The 19309-nt window shown below is 40.9% G+C and overlaps 1 protein-coding gene across 1 annotated transcript in view; it reads right to left on the minus strand.

Annotated features, from left to right (window-relative positions):
* MBD2 (methyl-CpG binding domain protein 2) overlaps positions 1–19305 on the minus strand; it is a 40521-nt gene extending 21216 nt beyond the window's left edge. Inside the window, exons 1-2 of the mRNA XM_056323878.1 lie at positions 18915–19305; positions 6437–6596 (exon numbers count right to left, since the gene is read on the minus strand). Of these exons, the coding sequence (XP_056179853.1) occupies positions 6437–6596; positions 18915–19027 (273 nt within the window). The 5' untranslated portion in view covers positions 19028–19305. The remainder of the gene's footprint in view (positions 1–6436; positions 6597–18914) is intronic.
* Between the last annotated feature and the right edge of the window lie 4 nt (positions 19306–19309).

Raw genomic sequence — 19309 nt, forward strand, 5'->3', positions numbered from 1 at the left:
TTCAACTGACTTACATTCTGAAAAGAGACAGCTTCACAATCAGATGTCAAAATGAGATCTCCAAAGCTTCATGCAAATATGTTTGTAGCTAACAGTTTATAGAGTTCCAAGTCTTAAAGGACAGCATCTTCCTACATAACCCTGGTCACAAATTTCCTAAGCAATTCCTACACCAAACAAATCCTCATTAAGTGCAGCAATTTATTCTGGAAAAAAAACTAAAACTGTATCAACTTCAACAAACATTTTGACAAAGCTAGTTTTTATCAGGTTTGAGAACTGATGATTCCCAGGCATCTGCCTTAACTTTACCAATAATATCTGGTCACACATCAAACCCTTAGGCCTTTGGAGAAACTAGTGCCTGAAACCCTCTTTGTAGCAACAACCCCAGAATTATTTGGGGGGGGAATAGAATTCTCCCATAACCCCCAAAACTGATGAAGAAAGAAGATAGATCATCACCTTACACCATTCCAGCTTTTCTAAACCTGTCTCTATCCAAAAGCAGACTGCCAGTTTGAAGTGCTGTGCCCAGGAACAGCACCTCACAGCTTTTTGTTTGTAATCCCATTTCCTCCAAGTCTTGAACACATAATACCAGACTTTTCTGCTTGTGAATTTTGTCTGATATTTTCCTTAACTGAAATAAAATATTTTTTTTTTCCCCCCAAAGGATACAAGAATGTGACTGAGAAGACATGTCACTATATTGACACCAGAGAGACACTGAAAATAAATATCCCATGATAAATACTCTCCTAATTAATGTGTACCAAAAAGCAAGTTCACTATTTTGCAGGACAGTCTTAAGCACTTCAAAACAATTCATAGCCATATCTAGTTTCTGACATAGAAAAATGGTTAAGTTTTTGCGTTTTATAAGTTTACTGCTAGTCATTCAAAAGGAAAAGTAGTAAGTTATTATGCAGTATTTCACACCTCAGAAATTTCATAATTGGCTGTGAGATCACAGGTCAAAAGTTACACAGTGAACACTGGTATTAGACTCCATCCATGTTAGAAGTTTTTCATTAGGATTTACTTACACTCCTAATTTTGTGAGAGAAAGCAACCACTTGATCTTAGAAATGGGCATTAAATCTCAATATTCATATCCTCCATACATAGATTATACAATTTGGACTACACAACTTCATAAAACAGACAACGTTAAGAACCAAAGAGCACATGCTTGTTCAAAAAGCATTCATTTCTAAGATCAACACTCTGGAATTCCAGACAACAAAAGTTAGAACACTGACTATAGATATTCTGTAATGATCTGTATCAAAATTAAATTAAAAATATGGCGACAGGCTTAGGTTTGTTAAGCAGTAAGACTTCTCTTCACTGCATCTGTTGCAGATTAAATTCTTATTTTAAAAGTACACATCCCTCTTTTAGAGCTTTGCTAAAGCAATCTGATAAGGTAGTTCCTTCACCATCAGAACACTCTGATTTTAGCATACCTCTGTAATTGCAAGGCGGATGGCTGATGAGAAAGAGATCATGAAGTCATTCTTTCTATATGTGTACAGTGCACAATCTATAAACTAGCAATAATGAGAGTATAATCTCTGCACTCCACAGAAAGTTATTTTCATCATGAAGACCATTCTATAGGCAAGCCACTTAATCCCAAAATACATCCTTAGACACTACAATAGTTATTATATTGGGTGCTTCTATCCAGCTATTCGATTCATGTGCTGGGTGGGGGGACAGGCAAGGGAGAGGTCTCTTGTTATAGCCTCTCCAGGATGACACAGTGCTATTAGATCCTGCCTGGCAGAAAAAAATAAGGAATTCCTCCATGTATTTCTAAGGAATGTAATTGACAGGAAGAAACAATATAGAAACACTTCACATTTATCCAGGCACCTCAATATAATCTAAATGAAGGGACAGTTTTAAAACTTCAGGCCTCTATTTTTCATGCAGATGGCAAAGGTGGTGATTTATCAAGAGTACTATGCGTATTCTTAGGTATTCAACAGTATGACTCCATTCAGACACTCATTTATAGTTGACACTGTAGCATGTTGGAATCCTGGCTTAATATTGATTTATTCATCCTCTCACAAGAGCCAGAACACTTTTCCAGATCAACAGAAGAAATATGCCAGAATATTCAACAACAGACAGGTGAATTCTGAAAGAGTTCTAGAAATCTATTATTTTCAATGGAAGCAGTTCTGATCACAGCTCTCTATTCTTACCACTCCTTTAAATCACAGAATCACAGAATCATTTATGTTGCAAAAGAGCTTTGAGAATAGGCCCCCTTTCTTCACAATTTCCAGGTAGTGCAGTTAACTCATTAAAATATAATAAGGCTAAACCAATGGAAGTTTTCCTCAGAAATTCAGACATCTATCATTTCTAGTATAAACTTACAGCCAGAAACTAACCAATCTCTGTGTCTTGCAACATTACGGCTTTTGAATGGGAAAAGCAGCGTATCTTCAGAGATCTCCATCCCTAACACGCTGTTGAATTTTAACTGGAACCAGGGTTTCCGTGGCCAGAGCAAACAGCAACAGAGCATGAGTAGTTCTGCCTCATTACACTTAACAGTTTTAACCAACCAGAGAAATTGCCATTCAATCAGCACGGAAGTCCTAAGATCTTTTTATACGAAGCAAAAGCGAGAATCTAAACTTATAAGTAAATCTAGACATCAGTCTTCACCTAATGTTTCACCCAGGTAGTCCAGGTCCGCTAGAAAAATACTTGCGATACTGTGGTCATCGCTTTGCATGGTGGATACTGGTTATGGGCTCCATTTTTTTTCCTCCCTGACGATGACAATAGTAAGTCTAATGTTAGACTTTCTCATATATAATACATTTTTTCATATATAATTAAAGCATCTCTGATGAGCACAGCATCACCAACCAGAGCTAGACAGTAATCACACATACTTCAATTTGCACAAAGTATTTTGACAATTAACTTTCCTCACACCACGTAATTTAATTCACACCAGAACCCTGACAGACCTTGCCTATCCTACAAGCTTTGCATTCCCTTATCTTGTGACATCAAGTTCAAAGAAGTATTTGTAGCTTTGAAGTCCATGGCCCCAGGGCATTCTGCACAGTAGCATCGGTATAAGTGGTAAAATAGCTATTAAAACTGACAAAACCAATAATATTACAGAGCCAGCTGCCATATGGGGGTTAAATCTGGAAAAGCGAACATTTCTAGAACCAAGGTCTTCATTTCAAGTTCAGAAAAATATTTACAGGCTCCTTATGGCCAGTGATGGGCCTTAAAGAGAAGTTAAAAATTAAATCCATTAAACTCAGAAAATAAAAAGGAGATTTCTTCAGGCAGTCTGAAAAATCAAGACAATTCAGCTACATTAATGATATGGCGCCCAGAATTAAAGCGAAACCCTGATGAGCTATAAACGATGCAGGAAATACAGGTTCAAGAGCTAGATGGCCCATATACTTTTTATCAAGGCTACATACTAGAAAACGGTCATCAGGATAAACTGTTTAAACAAAGAACAGAGCAATTCCTAAGTACTGTAATTATAATCTTACTACTTTCCTGTTTTATTTCCTCTCTCATCATAGTCACATCTGGGCTTTCTGATCTCATCCTATATAAACAGTCTCTCATTTGTGTCACTGAGTTTTGAACAACAGAAAACTCTAGCACAGAAACTTGCTAAGCTCACCCATCTCCGGCACCTGCAGATCTTGGGATATACAGGGAAAAAAAGCAACTGATACTCAGAGAAACTTTTTCACAAGAAATCGTAAGTCAGCCACACATAAGATTTATCCGTGACAAAGGAAAAGCTTCCAGCACATCCCTACATCTTCACTGTAACAAAGATCCCTACAACCGACACCTCTCCTGGAGAACAGAAAGTTCTTTTGAGCTTTCCACCTACACGTTTCAAATGGTCAGACAGCGATTACTTCACTTGAGATGGCAATTAAGCTCACAATATTCAGTTTTAGGCACACTTTGGCCTTCAGAAACACAGCTGTACTGTGGGCTTCTATGCTGCTTGACTACTATCACAGAACAAAAACCTCTTCCTACTCTGGGAACTATAGTAATGTACTAGCTAGCAGAAAAATCAATTCCCTGCTCATTTTTATTCAGTAGGAGTATTTTATGGTCCAACAAGGATTTCCAAAAGAATTTCAGCCCACTACCTTTCCAAAGACATGTCTTTGCAGAAGCATCAACATGCCCCGGACATAAAAACATTTTAAAAACTCAGCAGAGGATTTTCAAGCCTTTCAAATCCTTTAATCTAAGAAGTCACTTATAACCAGACAGCATGTTTAACCAGTACTATTATGTTTTCTTTACAAAATGAAGAATTGATAAGCATATTTTTATAAGCACTGCAGTATGCTGTGTCTACTGGATTCATATTCAATTGTATTCCTTACTTCACTGTCTCTTCAAAAGCACTGCAAATAAATAAAGTAACTTAATTTGCAAGTGAAATGTAAAAATGGATACACAGAAAACAATGGCAAGATTAATATAGGTTGAAGCAAAACTCCTCCTGCAGCTTTACCGTAAACAAACCTATCAAACATATGCCTTTATTGCCAATACTGAACGGTCAGTATGAATGCGCAGTGCTAAGATTGGAGAGAAGTATTTTGCTAGAAGTGTATTTCCGTGTCATTTACACTGCTGTACATTTAACATCACAAAATGGAAAGCATTCATTAGCATATATTATCCGCAGTTCCACTTGAAGCCAGGTAGCATTAGTATGTCAATCTTGACATTGAGTTGTAATCTGCTCCAATTACATGAGAATCTCAAAAGTTACAAGTATGGCAAGACAGCAATTCCATCCACCAGCTACATAAATCTAACTGCCTAGACACGTCCCAGTAAGAAGACTCAAGTGTATTTTGATGTTCCCTCTTGAAACATATGAGAAGCCAAAGGATTTAGAAACATTTGTGGTAAATTGTTTGCACAAAACCAAACAACCTATAAAACAGGAGCAAGTTTATACACAAACTTGCCTATGCAAGTCTGTCTTTTATGGCCCCCCAGCAGCACAGCTGCAAGGTGGACTGGAAGACAACTCCAACCAAACTCTTTCAGTGTCTTGTGGAAAAAAAAAAACCAAACTCCAGGAAAATGTTTATCTTCATTTTTAACTATCACAGGAATACTGCAGAAATTCCTGAAAGCTCATGAGTTACAGATTCAGTCACTTAAGAAATAATAAATGTTATTTACCCGCAAAAAAAACCCCCACCCCCCAAAAAAACCCTTTCCTAATTTTGTATGTAACAGAGCTACTGTCAGCAACATTCAAGTAATCTCAGATCATAGAAATACAAAGTAAGCACGGACTCATCTAGATTTTATATACCAAATCTTCTAGTTTCTGCTCATGCAAAAAGCATAATCAAAACCTTTCCTTGGACTACCCCTAATTGTTAAATTATTTGAAAGCCTCATGTCTGTGGTAAGAAAATAGTAAATAATTTGAACACATGCTTTAAATAAAAAGAAACCAGCATGAAATGTGTGGTTCACGCATTACAAATGGCAGATGACAAAAACACATCAGTGCACAAGACATACCTATAACTTATTAGGTCATTTCATACACTACTGTAAGTTAAGAAATCCTGAAAAATAGAATACTTTAAAAAGAAAACATTGCAGGTTGTTACAGAAGTCCTTTCAAACTGTCATATAAGGTTTCTAAAGTTTGCCCAGAAACATATTATATCTGAGAGTCAGCTAAACTGGTCATCCTCCTATGTGCTACATCACTTATTTCACTCCTGCATGCTTCAGCCTTTTATTTTTAATGTTATACACATTTTCTTCAGTATTCAAAAGGATACATTGTTGTTTAAAAATAAATAGACAATAAGAGAACAATCAGATCAATTGAGAAAGGCCTAATCTTAAACAGAAAAACACCCGGCCTCGTTAAGCCACATAGCTGTACACAGCCATCCAGACTTGTACAGATAAACGCATCTGCCTCAGAAACAAGCTTCCTGGCACATACTGCACACATTAAAAATGTGAACTATTTCATCTCAGAACAGGAAGATGAACATAACAATTTGAAGCCTTGCACAGGAGAATCTCTTGGCGTCAACAGTCCTAACTTTTCCCATTTAGAAGAACATCATTCAGGTAGATGACTAGCACTGAGGTTCTTAGTCCCAAGCCAACTCCTGAATTACTCGAACTTTTGATTCATACTTAACCTCACCTTGGTATTTTTCTCGGTAGTAGCAGAGTATTCCATCTATTTACAGTTACATCTCTACCACTACTAAAAATTAAACATACATGTACATCTTAGAAGCAGACTGCTTTAAGCAGAAAAAAAAATAAATTGCTAAATGAACTACAGGAAAGGAAATTCTTAGGATATCCTTAAACACAGTATTTACTAACAAACCTTATTTTGATTGAGAGAATCATTCCTTAGTCTCTGTTTGTTCTTCTGCAATTTACTGGGCATCATCTTTCCCGTTCTGAAGTCAAAACTGCTGAGATCAACAGTGTTTCCCAGGTATCTTGCCAACTGAGGCTTGCTTCTGAACTTCTTACCACTTGGACTAAAAAGAAGAAAACACTTTAGTATGTTTTGTTGTACAAGAGGATACAACCTTGACTTCTTATAACAGGTTCTATGCCTTGTTAAATATCTAAAAAGTTTCCATTATCTTTATTCCATGTGGCACATTCATTGCTGTGTCGGTTAGTGACAGCATACCTGTCCAACCTCTGCGTATCCGCTCCCATCCCTGGCACAGGGTTTGATTTATATGTCAGGCTGTGGGACACTAGGATACACTACACCTTGGGAAGCTGGCTTAGCAGTACAGCTAAACCAAACTCCAGCCTAAGCAGCACAAATGTCAGACTGTGGCCAAGTGCAGGACCCTCTCTGCATAAATGTAAAGCCCATATGCGAGGTTCCAATGGATGGCTAGCTAAGGCCAACCTCGACTCAACAGCAACCCTTCCCAGCTATCAAACAGCAAGGCGTTAAACAGCTGCGCAGGACTAGGAGCGGAGGTGATGTGACATCTTATTGCTATTCAGTCACTACGGCTGGTGAGCAAAGCCAGGGAAGTAACCGAGCGACAAGCAAGCAAGCAGCAAGCAAGATGATGCAGAATATGAAACAGGTCCAAAGCTGCCATTGTGCATATAGATCTCACCATAACAATGAAATCATATGGAAGTGGTAGGGAAGTTATTTAAATCATCTTCATTTGGAATTACGGAATTATTTCTACCCCAAAGTCCCAGCTGATGTTTCTGAGTAACATCAACAAACATCCCATTTCCCATAAGGAAGTGCTAAATCTACCAGTCTTTAAATCACAGAACCTTCTATCCTCTCAACTCTACCTCATTTTCAAGCATTCCGAACACAGTCACATACATCATGCACACTGCCTGTGCTAAATACACATTTTATCCATGCGTATTTTCACCGACTTCACTGGACACTTGCTAACTAGTCTGCATGCCCTGTCTGCAAGGCATTGCTAAGAAGCACCTTACTGACAAGACACTACATAATTCATTTCACGGTAAGGGCCAACGGTGTGCTGTCCCCAGACTTACAAGCTCAGCAGAAAATCAACCATCAAGAACTGCTCTGTAAAACTCAAACTACAACACCAGTTTGCAATAGCGACTCAGTAGAGAGAGCTGTGAAAATGGCTTAACACCCCTCATGTGATGTCAACAGTCCCTTGGTCTAATGCAAATCTCGACCCAATGAATCAAGCCAAGTGTCAAAATCCTCCCAACTACTGAAACCAAAAAGCTTAACCGAGCTCAGAGAATTTTCACGCTACTTCCTTTCTGCAGAAAACTACAAGATTTTTTTTGTCTTCTTCACTTTTCAAAGGGGGGGGTGGGGGTGGGGGGTTTTGGGTCTTTTGGGTTTTTTTGTTTTGTTTTGTTTTGTTTTTTAAACTTCAAAATGCCTTGAGGCAAGAACTTCCCCACTGAAAAATATGTACTGAATTCTGGGAAAAAATAGCTAATGAAGCCAAACATTTTTCAAAGTCATTAAAATGAATCCAGAAATATGGAAAGACATAATTAACAAGCGGTAAAGAGTGGGAGAAAAAGACTTAAAACAGATCACAATCTGAAGCTAACCTCCTCGAGGATGGGTGTGGGAGGGAAAAAAAAACAAAACACCCCACCACACATATGGACACCCACACCCCACGACAAACCTCTTTTCTACTTCTCATAAACCAAGAATTGAAGCTATGCTATAAACCAAACTAAACAAAACACCAGTTTTATTTCAGATAGTGCAGATTAACACCCTGGCTTGTTAACAGTAGAAAAAATTCTGTGCTGAAGGTCAGAGACAGAGAAAGGTTTTTGTGGGGCAAGGAAGTTTGCTATTAAAATAATCTGACCCATTGCCTTTCACTCCTATTCAGGCACCTATAAGAAAAGATCAGGATAAAACCCTGACAAGAATTGCTGGCTGCCTAGCTAAACATCCCGGTTTCCCAACAGACTGGAAGGGCTGAATTTACTGAATAAAGCCTCCTGTTACGAATTGCTTTCCCAATGAACATAAAACACTGAATGAAAAGGAGAAAACAATGACTATAAGCAAACCCTGAAGCTGGTGTTAGTGTTCTTTTTTTTTTTTTTTGTAATTAAAACCTGTACACACAGTCATTTTAGCTCATAACTAAGTAACTACTAAAAGCACATAGAAATTTGCCATCCTACATCTTCTTCTATTATATCCTAATTTTGGTACCAAAGATGAAACATGCTTTCATTTTTCCCATATCACCACCTTCTGTTGTTGTGTAAGAAGCTAACAGACTCTGTCATCAATACAGCACTCTTTTTACTAGCTTTCCTCTTCAGATTCCTTGGACATAAATGCTTCACATACACCTCAAAGAAATTCAGAATTTCAGCAGTGAGCTGTTATCAGCCTAGCTTCACTAAAAATTCTTCCTGTAGAACTCTGAAAACAGATTTCACAAATAAAAGCAAATTTTATAAATGCATCCAACACTCTTATTTACAAATCTAACGTTTCACAGGTCTTGGTTGGTTGGTTGGTTTGTTCAGTCATCCAAAAGCAAATCAAAGTATATGACCCAATATTCCATACTGGCATCTGCACAGATCATCAGTAAGGCGGTATTAAAGGCTATTCCAAACCACAGCACAAAATCTACCACCTAAGTTAACAGTGAAACTCTTAGCAGGGACAGACTGCAATCCATTAGCAAAATACCTAGATTCACTTTAATCTCAGTGTTAAGAAAAACTGCCTTTTTGTGCTGAGATTAAAAAACAAAAATATGCCAATTAAAAAATAATCCAAGACAAAAAAGAAGCAACTGAAAATGGGCATTTTTTTTATCCTGTCCTATAGCTTTTGGTTCTGTGTTTTCCCACACCAGTGTGAGGGATGATAGACTTGTTCTGTCTGTCCTTGACCTGACATAACAAGAGCAAACAAAAAGGCAGGCAGAGAGCAATCTGCCCGCCTTAGCTTTGGTTGCCACTTCAGTCAAGTACTTATTGTGGACTTTTTTTACATTTCCCATATTCCACCATTCATTCTCATTGTCCTACTCCTTCCCCAGATGTTGCTGCCTCCAGTCAGCAATCAGTGACCACAGCAGCTCCCTGTCTCTGCAGAAGTATGTTACTCCTTTGCATCCCACTACATTCATATTGTCAGTCCATCTTTTCCAAGTTGAGAACCACCCAGCTGCGCTCTCGGAGAAAAAACAGCAATTGTTTTTCTTAGTCCTTAAATGCATAGTTTTCTGTTCCTTATTATTTCCATCCTAAATCATGCCCTTATCTTTAAAGTCATTCAATTTCTCCTGATTATTTTCTGATTCTCACTTGTTCTGATGATGTCCCAGGTATGAAATTTGCTCACGATGTATACACAGCACACATCATTTGTGCATCCAAGATACTAAGAACAGACTGGTTCCAAGAACTCCACTAGTAGCTTACAACACCCAAGAAGCCCTTGTTTTACCATAAGGTACTGTTGTCTCCTCTTCACCCCATACCTTAACCATTATACAAAACCTGTAGTATTCTCCGTTCTCCAGCTTCAAGGAAATCTAATGACAAATTATTGAAAGTGAAGTTCACTGAAGTCCAACAGACTGAGTAGCATTCCTTCTGCTTACTGCAAAACATTATTTCAGCACAAACTCTAAAACCTAGTCAATTCTGCTATGAAACTACATTTCATTTGATTCCATATTTCACAAAAGCCCCTATCCTTAATTGTTCTTCATTTCAGAGTTTCAACAAGTTCATATGATGTCAAAACACTGGAGAAAGTACATGCTTTGTAAGCCTTCTGGTTCAGCCTTGGTAGCTGGCAAACAAAATACCCACCAGCCTTCTGTTCAGTTTCAAGGCTGCAATTTTTTCTAATGTCATCCAGACTCGTTTCGTATGTCAGACCTTCATCCTGTTCTAAAAGGGGCATGAATACATGAGCTGGAAGGATTTGAATAAACTCAGAACTGTATTTCCACCCCACTTATATTAGTTTTCACATATATTCATTTTTTCACTAACACTCTTGTAGCTGTTACCATTTTCTACTTTGAAAGTGCAGGCTGTCAAACCACTAAAGTAATGCCTTCATTTCTGAATTATTCCCAGATTATCTTCGGTCTCCAAGGTGCTCCTGCTGCAAAGCTTTCTCTTACCTGCAGAGAAAGCTCCATGAGGTAAAAGTCAAATAAAAGGCCTATTTGCAGAGGCTTTATTTGAGCATCTATTAAATAATTAGTATGCACTAATGGAAAAGAGTGAGGTTATAGAACCTATTTAAAACACTATGTCTACCTAAAAGCCTGCTACTTACATATTTTGGTTGAAACTAAGAAACAGCATATTTTTTTCCCCCCCCTAAAGTTGTTAAAACCAAGATTAAGTTCAAACTTAGTTTTGAGTAGAATAGAAAGGCAGAAGGAGAGGTATGAAGCTTTCTTCTCTCTGAGAAGGTTCTCTGGATGATGTGACAGAGCAAAGCCTCTGGTCCAACTAAATTGCAGCGTGCCCCAACATTGAGACAATTTAGAATTGCAAGATCAATGTGAGATTACACAGCAAGATCTCCACATAGATTTTCAACAATAAGATTGTTGTAAGATTTTTATTTTTATAAGCACTAACCAAAAAAGTTACAAATATTTAGTCTTATCTAAAGACAGTAAACTTTCTATAGGCTTTTAAAATTTTTATTAGCTTTCAGTAGAAGTTTCAGGGTGGGGGGATCCATCAGAGATATTATATTTAGTGCACCTGAGAGACTTAGTTCTACGTGTGTACCAGCACTTAAAACTTTATCCTGTCAAATTAAACACTGTACGATGTTTATTAACATAACCAATTAACAAAAACCAGCACTCCTCAAAAGAGGTGATGCGCAACAACCTCTGAAAACTATTATTTCAATGACACTATCAAGGCTTAAATCGCTTTATACAAGACTAAATGAAGAACACAACCCTTCACCTCTAGCTATGTGCTTGTGCAAATTCACATATATACAAAATGAAGTTCGTAGTAGGCTGAGGATGATTATGTCATGTAATGAACTTGCAAGGAACGTTATTAAAAAAGACACTTTCCAGATCTTTCCTGTGAAGCAGCAGAGCAAGCTAATTAACATACAAGGAAGTTACCTTGAATTTTATCATACAGTAAAACCTACTTGATACTAGCCTATCTGGCCCCCTCCCCAGTTCAAAACGCGCAGCAAGTTTACAGGCAAAATAGTAGTGTGGCTTATTAAAACAATAACCTTGTTGGCAGACATTTCTGGGTTTGGTTGCTTTCAAAAAAACGCTGGCAAGCTATCTTCTTTTTCTTTGTTTATGTTGAGCTTTTGCTTGCTGGCCTTCCCCATCAAACAGATTTTAGAGGAAAATTTCAACCATAGCAAGCTAGATGCTCCAACAGCAGATGATAACAGGGAAAACATGCTGTCTCCACCCAAGTTTAAAATGTCTTGCTTTTCAAAGCAGCTCTAGCTTTACAGTTTTGCAGCAGTGGCTAAAATGATAAGAAACTGAAGAAAGAGAAAGTGTGATTTCATGGTTATTAAAACTACAATTCATTCACTTTAGTGTTTACACCTCTACTTCAGCACTGCAGGGTCAGTCTAAACAAATCAGTTGTGCCACCTACCCCAAGGTGGCCAACAGTTGCACAGATCCTGGTTTCTCGGATCGCACCTGGCAGGCTGTAGTCTGACCTAGGGGAGGGCTGAACTGCCACACACCCATGAACGGGAACAAAAATGCTGAACACTTTTGAAAAGGCAGAGCAGATTAAAGACATCTTCATTTGGCTACCTAGGCAAAGGATTTCTACCAGTCAATCCCCTCCATAGGTTGGGAATGAAGCCCAGGAAGGCAGGGAGGTTGAAAATATATTTGAGCATTTCACAGTGTAATAGTAAATACAACCACAGAAATTCCACAATAAAATTAGTTGTTTGATCTTATGTTCAGGGGAACCTAACACTGGACAGCTGCTGACAAAACCTCCTAGGCAGGTGACCTATAAGGGAACATGACAGATTTCATCAGGATATCAAAACTGCTCTGCAGTTGTTGGAGATCTCTTTCCTCAAAGATTCTTCTGCAAATACTCAAACACAAGCTCTAAGACGTTTGAAGATTCGGTGAAGAAATCACTGCATGAATGGCATAACATAATACATTTTCATGTGTTCAAAGGAGTTCAGCATTTGGGATCTAATTTCACTTGCAAAAATACAATTTTTACACAATACTACTTGCGGTTTATACTATCACACTAAATCACCAACAACAATTGACACCAACCAACCATAAATGGTTAATTTCTAGATTGTCATTTACTCTTCCATTTAAGGAAATATTTTGGATTCATTTATCAGAATCTATTTCTGTTTCCTAAACAACCTGACCAGCTCCTTTGCTGGGACAGAGGACTGATTCATTGTGCCCTTGTAAAATGAAGTCAGTTACTACTGTGACTTTGTAATAATCATTATTATCATTCAGCACAGGGACAAATTCACCCTATAAAGAAAATAGATTTATTTTACATACTAAGACCCTATTAGGCAGCATGGTTAAACCAGCACGCCGGATGCTGCCCTGAACTGAAGTAGGGGAGACTGTTACCATGCTTTTTCAGAATCAGTGCAGGTAATTGAGCCATGGAGATAAAAAATAACACCTGTTCCACTTAAAACTTCCTTTTTACATTCTCCTTCCAACAGGCAAAACAAAAGGCAGCCAAAATACTCAAACTAAAAGCAAATGATGGTAAGAGAAAACCCATCCAAGAAAACCTGGGCTAACTTGTTTGTTATTACCATTACCCTTGTATTGGTTTTCACTTAAATTTAGAAAAACAGTACAGTTTTCAGCAGTGAAGGAGAAATGATGCAGCCATTCAGAAGGGATGAGAATAACAAGATGGCAACAGCAAATTCTCCTCACTGAATGCCAGCCCCTGAGCTGGGTGCACTGCAGAAAAAAGAAAGAATAGGAGCAGCACTAAGAGATTAACATGCAGCTAATGGCAGCAGTTTTTTTCTTGCACAGAAGGTGAAGTACAATCTCAAAACGTAGACCTCACTATCAGGACTTTTTCTATGCTCTAATTACCTTTGGAAACAAAAAATCAGTAAGCTTATGTATAACATAAGCACAACTCAGCATCGCTCAGGAAGTCATGACTTGCTCGCTTTCAAAGACAAAGTAAAGGTCTCCCAGAAAAAATAATAATAAAAAAAAAAAAGACCAAGGGGGGCACCCAAAAAAAAAAAGAAGGCAGCACAGAATTAACCTAATCCTACTGTCATTGGAAACTCTCCTGCATTTATCTTACTGTCAAACCACAAAACAAACTTCAAAAGGATGTCTGTTTGCCCTATGGGGAGACCTATACTGGAAAAGCTTTTGTAGTTAAACTTAACAGTCTATTAGAATCCAGTGAACATGGTGTCAACTACTTGGCTTTTTTAATCTTGACTAGAAAAAAAGTAGACTAGTTCTCCCTTGCTTTTTTCCCACGAAGAACAAATGCATCAAAACAGAATATTAACTTGCTGCTGCTGTGAAAGAAGTAATTTCATGCCAGAGTTTAAGAAACATTTTTCAACAGGTAAACACTCTAGTGGGTTATATACACTAAAGGGATTTTACCAACAAAAAGAAGGGGTAAAGAAAACAATAGCTGAGATACCCGTGTTCAAAGTTCCTAGTTTACTCAGACTTTTGCAGGACTTTGGAAGCATGACTTAGTCTTTTGGCAGGACAGCAGCACCCCCTACCTCATCACATGCTGAAGAAATAATACTTTAAAAAAAATTATGATGCCAATTTTGTACAGTATTAGGGCTTACACAAATAGTAGGGGAGTCACTTCAAAGAGGCTCTTTGTACAGGTACAGTTTCTCAGAAAACTTTGATTACAATGAAACAACAGTTAGGACAAAGTGGAGACATGGATCACAAGCACAGCATATTGACTTAAAAGAAAAATCAGATGTATAGCTTTAAATGTAATCTCCTGTCTGTAAACAAAGTGAAAGAATACTCTCAGATTATCACTCTGCAGATATGGGGAAGACATTGGACTTTGCAGCAAAGACAGACAAGTCACTCAGAATGAGGACTTACTATTCTTGAGGATCAACAAAAATTGCCTTTCAGCTCGCCTCTGCTGTAAGTTGAGCGCTCACTAAATTTACAGTATGGACAAGATGGTCATTAAGAGAACTCCTGCCTTCTTTAAACTAGAAAAGGTCACGTATATTCCTCGGAGCTGCTACGTATCTCAAACTGATTCAAAAGAACACTGTTTCATTTTGGCACCATTGTAATCTTCTTGATTTTAATCCATATCATTGTCGCTCTGAATAGCCATTGCTCTTGAGACAGAACATATGTATTTATGACAGTACGTGCTCAAGCTACAGGCACTGCACATCAAACCGATTGCCAGTAAAACCCTCTGGGAAGTTACCTGATGTGTGGATTAAGGTCTCATCCAAGTATTTATTCTGAGAATGTTGTGCTGGTATTTGCATTTGTCCTACATTCAGTATCATGATTTTTAATGCACTATTCCCTAGTTCAAACAAGTTTATGTCACTAAAGACAGTGATTATTTCCTCCCCTAAACTCAGCTCCAGAATAATTAATTTTTCTCCATCACAATTAACAAGGATTCTGCAAGCCGAGCCAGACCTCTGCGCAAGCCTACTATCCTCAAAGTAAGACACACACAGAAATCTATTTCTTCTGACTGTCTGTACAAAATTAAGCAACCAGAAGTTTAAGCCAATTATTCTGAAGACATATAAACTTAAAATGCAATGTACTTTTTTGTCATTGTCCTAAAGTTGCCAAAAAAGTGTGGCATTATTCTTTAAACGGTCATGCCAAACCCTGACTCTGTAGGCTTTTAAGGAATATTAGTCTGTATAAGGCACACAAACCAAAACCCGCTTTGTACCCAACTACGTATTTTAACAACATAGCATTTGTTAACATTTTTTCCCTTTTTTTTTTTTCTTCCAGCAGAACTAGAGTGACATAACTCCTTTGAATGTATTTGGCCTGCTCTACTTACTGGATCAAAACAGATTTTCATTTGTTTTAAATATAGCAGTGCTGAAATCTGCCTCATAGCTATAACAGAATGAAAAGGGGGGGGGAGAAAGATAAATTTCCTATGCCAGTCCTGCCTGCAGCCACAAATTATTTTTTTTTACTTGTTTTACTTTGGTTGTGCAGAAGTAGTCCTGTTGCTGAACAGAAGTTATTCCTCTAGATATAAATGACTACTTTTTCCAAACCTGTAATCATAGTGAAACCAACAAACTCTAAGCTATGAGTTGCCTGGTAAGTTCTGAGTTTCAATTTTGCGGTTGTTTGGCAGATGATCTGCATCACTGCTAACCATGCTGGAAGGCGTCCTAAAATTTGAAACGTTTATTCCTACCACTTTCCCACATTAAAAAGACAGAATTCTAGAGTCAGTGATGAGCAGATTACAGTCTTGCATCTTCAACAAAAACTGTGTTAAAGAGTTTCTTAACAGGGTTTCGGGCAACAGCAGCGGCAAAATCTGAAGGATGAAGGCTCAGATCATTACACAGAAGGGGCTAACCTCAAAAGCTGTGTTTTGATCTAGTACAGTATACATGAAGTATTTCTACCACACCCCTCTTTTAATAGCTTTTTAATGATAATCATAAAGGTGAGAAAACTCATGGATATATGTGAAGGGGAGCAAAAACCACCCTACCAGAAACTATGCTGGATCACATCTTCCTAAAGCATGATATGTTTAAATACCATAAAGCTGTCCTGAAACAAGTGAGTTTCAAAATGCAAATAAGGTAGATTGCAACATGTATTAATCTTGCAAAAGTTGTTCTTAATTACCATTATTATTATTTAGACCATCACAGTAAATGAAGCTTTGTCCAATGCCTTTTGGCATTTTTTTCTAGCCTTAAGAAATCATAAAAAACCATAAACCTCAGGGTTTTAGTCAGTTAACTATGGCACTTTAATGAATTTAATGAGGTTACATACCATTCTTTGCAAAGCCAAAACTAAAACCTGGAAATACTAGAACTTGCTGCATTCTCCCCTATGTTTTCATAGTTTAACTAAGGATCCGTATTATATAAAACACCAACACCCCTACATTCTGATGGGACAAACACGCGGCTAAACTCAAGTGTTTTTAAAACAGGCCATTCTGAGCAAACAGCTGAAGTTACTTGGACCTTCTACATTAAATATATTCCAACACAGTCAGCAGTGACTGTCTGGCTTGAGAAAAGTCTGGCATTTAATTCTGGAAACAATAATCCTATGCAGGCAGTTCAGTTTAGCAATCTGCAGAAAAGCAGGACCCATCCAGAAAACAGGATTTAAATTGTAGACTCAAGCGCAATCTTTCAGACAGGCTTCACGAGGCAGCATCGAAGAAAGAAAAGGCAGATGCAAAGAGATAGACGGTGATGCCAGATGCTACCCAATCATCTGCTGCAATATTAGCATACGGTTGGGCGTGCGAGTCAGACAAAGGCGGTAAGACAAAAACAGAACTTGTCTAAAAAAGTTTTCAAGCAGATTTATTCAAAAAGCTCACAAAAAAAGTGCCATGTTCCTCCTCCACATCTAGCGATTCTTTTGTCAGACACCGAATTTTCTTTAGCAGCAGGCACATGATGGGTCAAATGATGCCATATTCAGCACTGACAGAAACCGACTCTTCCATTAGCTGGCATCTGAGAAGGAGCAAGCACAACTTCCCACTCCTCCAGCCAGGCAGCAGAAAGACTGAATCCATTCGCTGCTACAAAATGAGACTGCTAGGCCTGCTCAGAAACAGTGATGTTAGGGAGAAGTTTCAGGTGTGGTTCATCAGATGCACACAGAGCTATAAATAGAGGTGCTGTGGGTAAGAGGTTAGCCGTTGCAGAAGACAGCTTCCTCTGCTGTGCAGCAGGCTGGACTTACAGAAGCATGGCCTAAGAGCAAGACTTCAGAATTTCTTTGATTTCTCCCTAGAGAAAAGAGCTATACTTTCAGCTTCTGAAAGCAAGCAGGAGGGCGAAACAAAATCAGGTTGCTGTTGCTTCTCTTGGGTTTACTATAACCTAGGCAGTAATAATGAGAGCATTTTGCAGCAGCAAGACTTCTCCGATTTTTGCATGCCCTTAACTTTGCTAAAATTTCAGCTGTTGATGCCAATGGTAAGCTTCCTAATTAATTTGGGGCAGGGGGTGGGGTGCACACATCCCGCCTATAAGCTAACTATTTTGGTTGGACCTCTTGGGTACAGACCATGGCAACTCTTAGTTTAAATGCAGGGGGGTGTTCCCTTTAGGCTGACCCCGCTCTTACTGAAAAGTGGGGCTTGGGTGGATTGTGGCAGGCCAGCGTGCAGCACCACCAGCACCCCTCTCCAAAGGAAAACCGGGCAGGGGGGGCTCCTTGCAAGCCCCAGTAGCTCCCCGGCTGCCCAGCTGTCAGCCCCGCAGCCGGCCAGCCCAACACTGGCAGGGAACTACGGAGCATCACTACCGGTACGGCTGGCTGCCCGGGGCTCCTGCCCACACGGCAGAAGGAGCCCCAGCGGAGGGCGGGGGGGGGCGGGCGGGCCTGGCCGCCAGCCCACTCTGCGGGTGCCTCTCCCCGAGCCCCCCCCGCCGCCAGCCGCACGGCCGCCGCAGGCTTCGCCCAGCCGGTCCCCATGGCCGCCGCCGGGGCTGGGCTGCCCGAGGAGAGCCGCCCGTCCGCCCCCTCCGCCGGCACCGCTCCCCTCAGCGCGGCCATGAGAGCCACTCCCCACAGCCGCCCCTGCCAGGCGGGCGGCGCCGGGAGGGCACCGAGCTCGGCCGCCCTGCGGCCCCTGACGGGGAAGCCGTGGCGGGGGGGCACCCTCCTCACAGCCATGGCGGGGGGCACTGGTCTCGGCCCGCTGACACAGGGGAGCCATGACGGGGGGGCACCGGCCCTCTGACAGGCGGGCGGCGGCGGGCGGGAACCGGCCCCGTCCTCCCCCGGCCCCTGACAGGCGGGAGCGGACCGAACCCCTCTGCCGGCCCCGGCGGCGGAGCCGCGGCGGGAGGCGAGCGGCGGCGGCTCCGTGACAGGCAAGCGGCAGGAGGGGACCAGCCCTCTGACAGGCGGGCGGGCACCGGGACCGGCCGCGACCCTCCCCGCCGCCCCTGACAAGGAGGAACCCGGGGAGCAGGTGGCGGGGCCGGGCGGCGCAGCAGCTGGCGCCGGTCCCCACCTGGGCCGGCCCCGTCCCGCTGGTGGAGCGGGCTGTCACGGGCCGGCACGTACCTGAAGTAGTAGACATCGCTCTTGCCGGCGCTGAGGCCCGACTTGCGGATCACCTCTTCCTTCTTCCAGCCCGGGGGCAGCGCAGGGCAGTCCATCCTGCCCTGCTTCTCCATGCACCGGGCGCTGGGCCCGAGGCGGCGGCCGAGGAAGGGGTTTGCCCGGCCCCCGGTACTCGCAACAAGAGCTTTATTGTTCCCGGACACGGCCGGGGCCGGGACCCCCTGGCGATGGCGGCCGCGGCGCGCTGTTCGGCGCCAGGAGCGCGAGCTGCGCGCGCAGCCGGCGGAGCTCTCGCCCGGCGCCCGCTTCCGCGGCCGAGCCCCGGAATCCGTGTCAGCGGCCTAGAGGGGCCAGAGCGGCCAACCCCGCCGACCATAGAGAGCGCCGTAGGCGGG

This window comes from Falco biarmicus, chromosome Z (assembly GCF_023638135.1).
Source record: "Falco biarmicus isolate bFalBia1 chromosome Z, bFalBia1.pri, whole genome shotgun sequence".
Taxonomy (NCBI): Eukaryota; Metazoa; Chordata; class Aves; order Falconiformes; family Falconidae; genus Falco; species Falco biarmicus.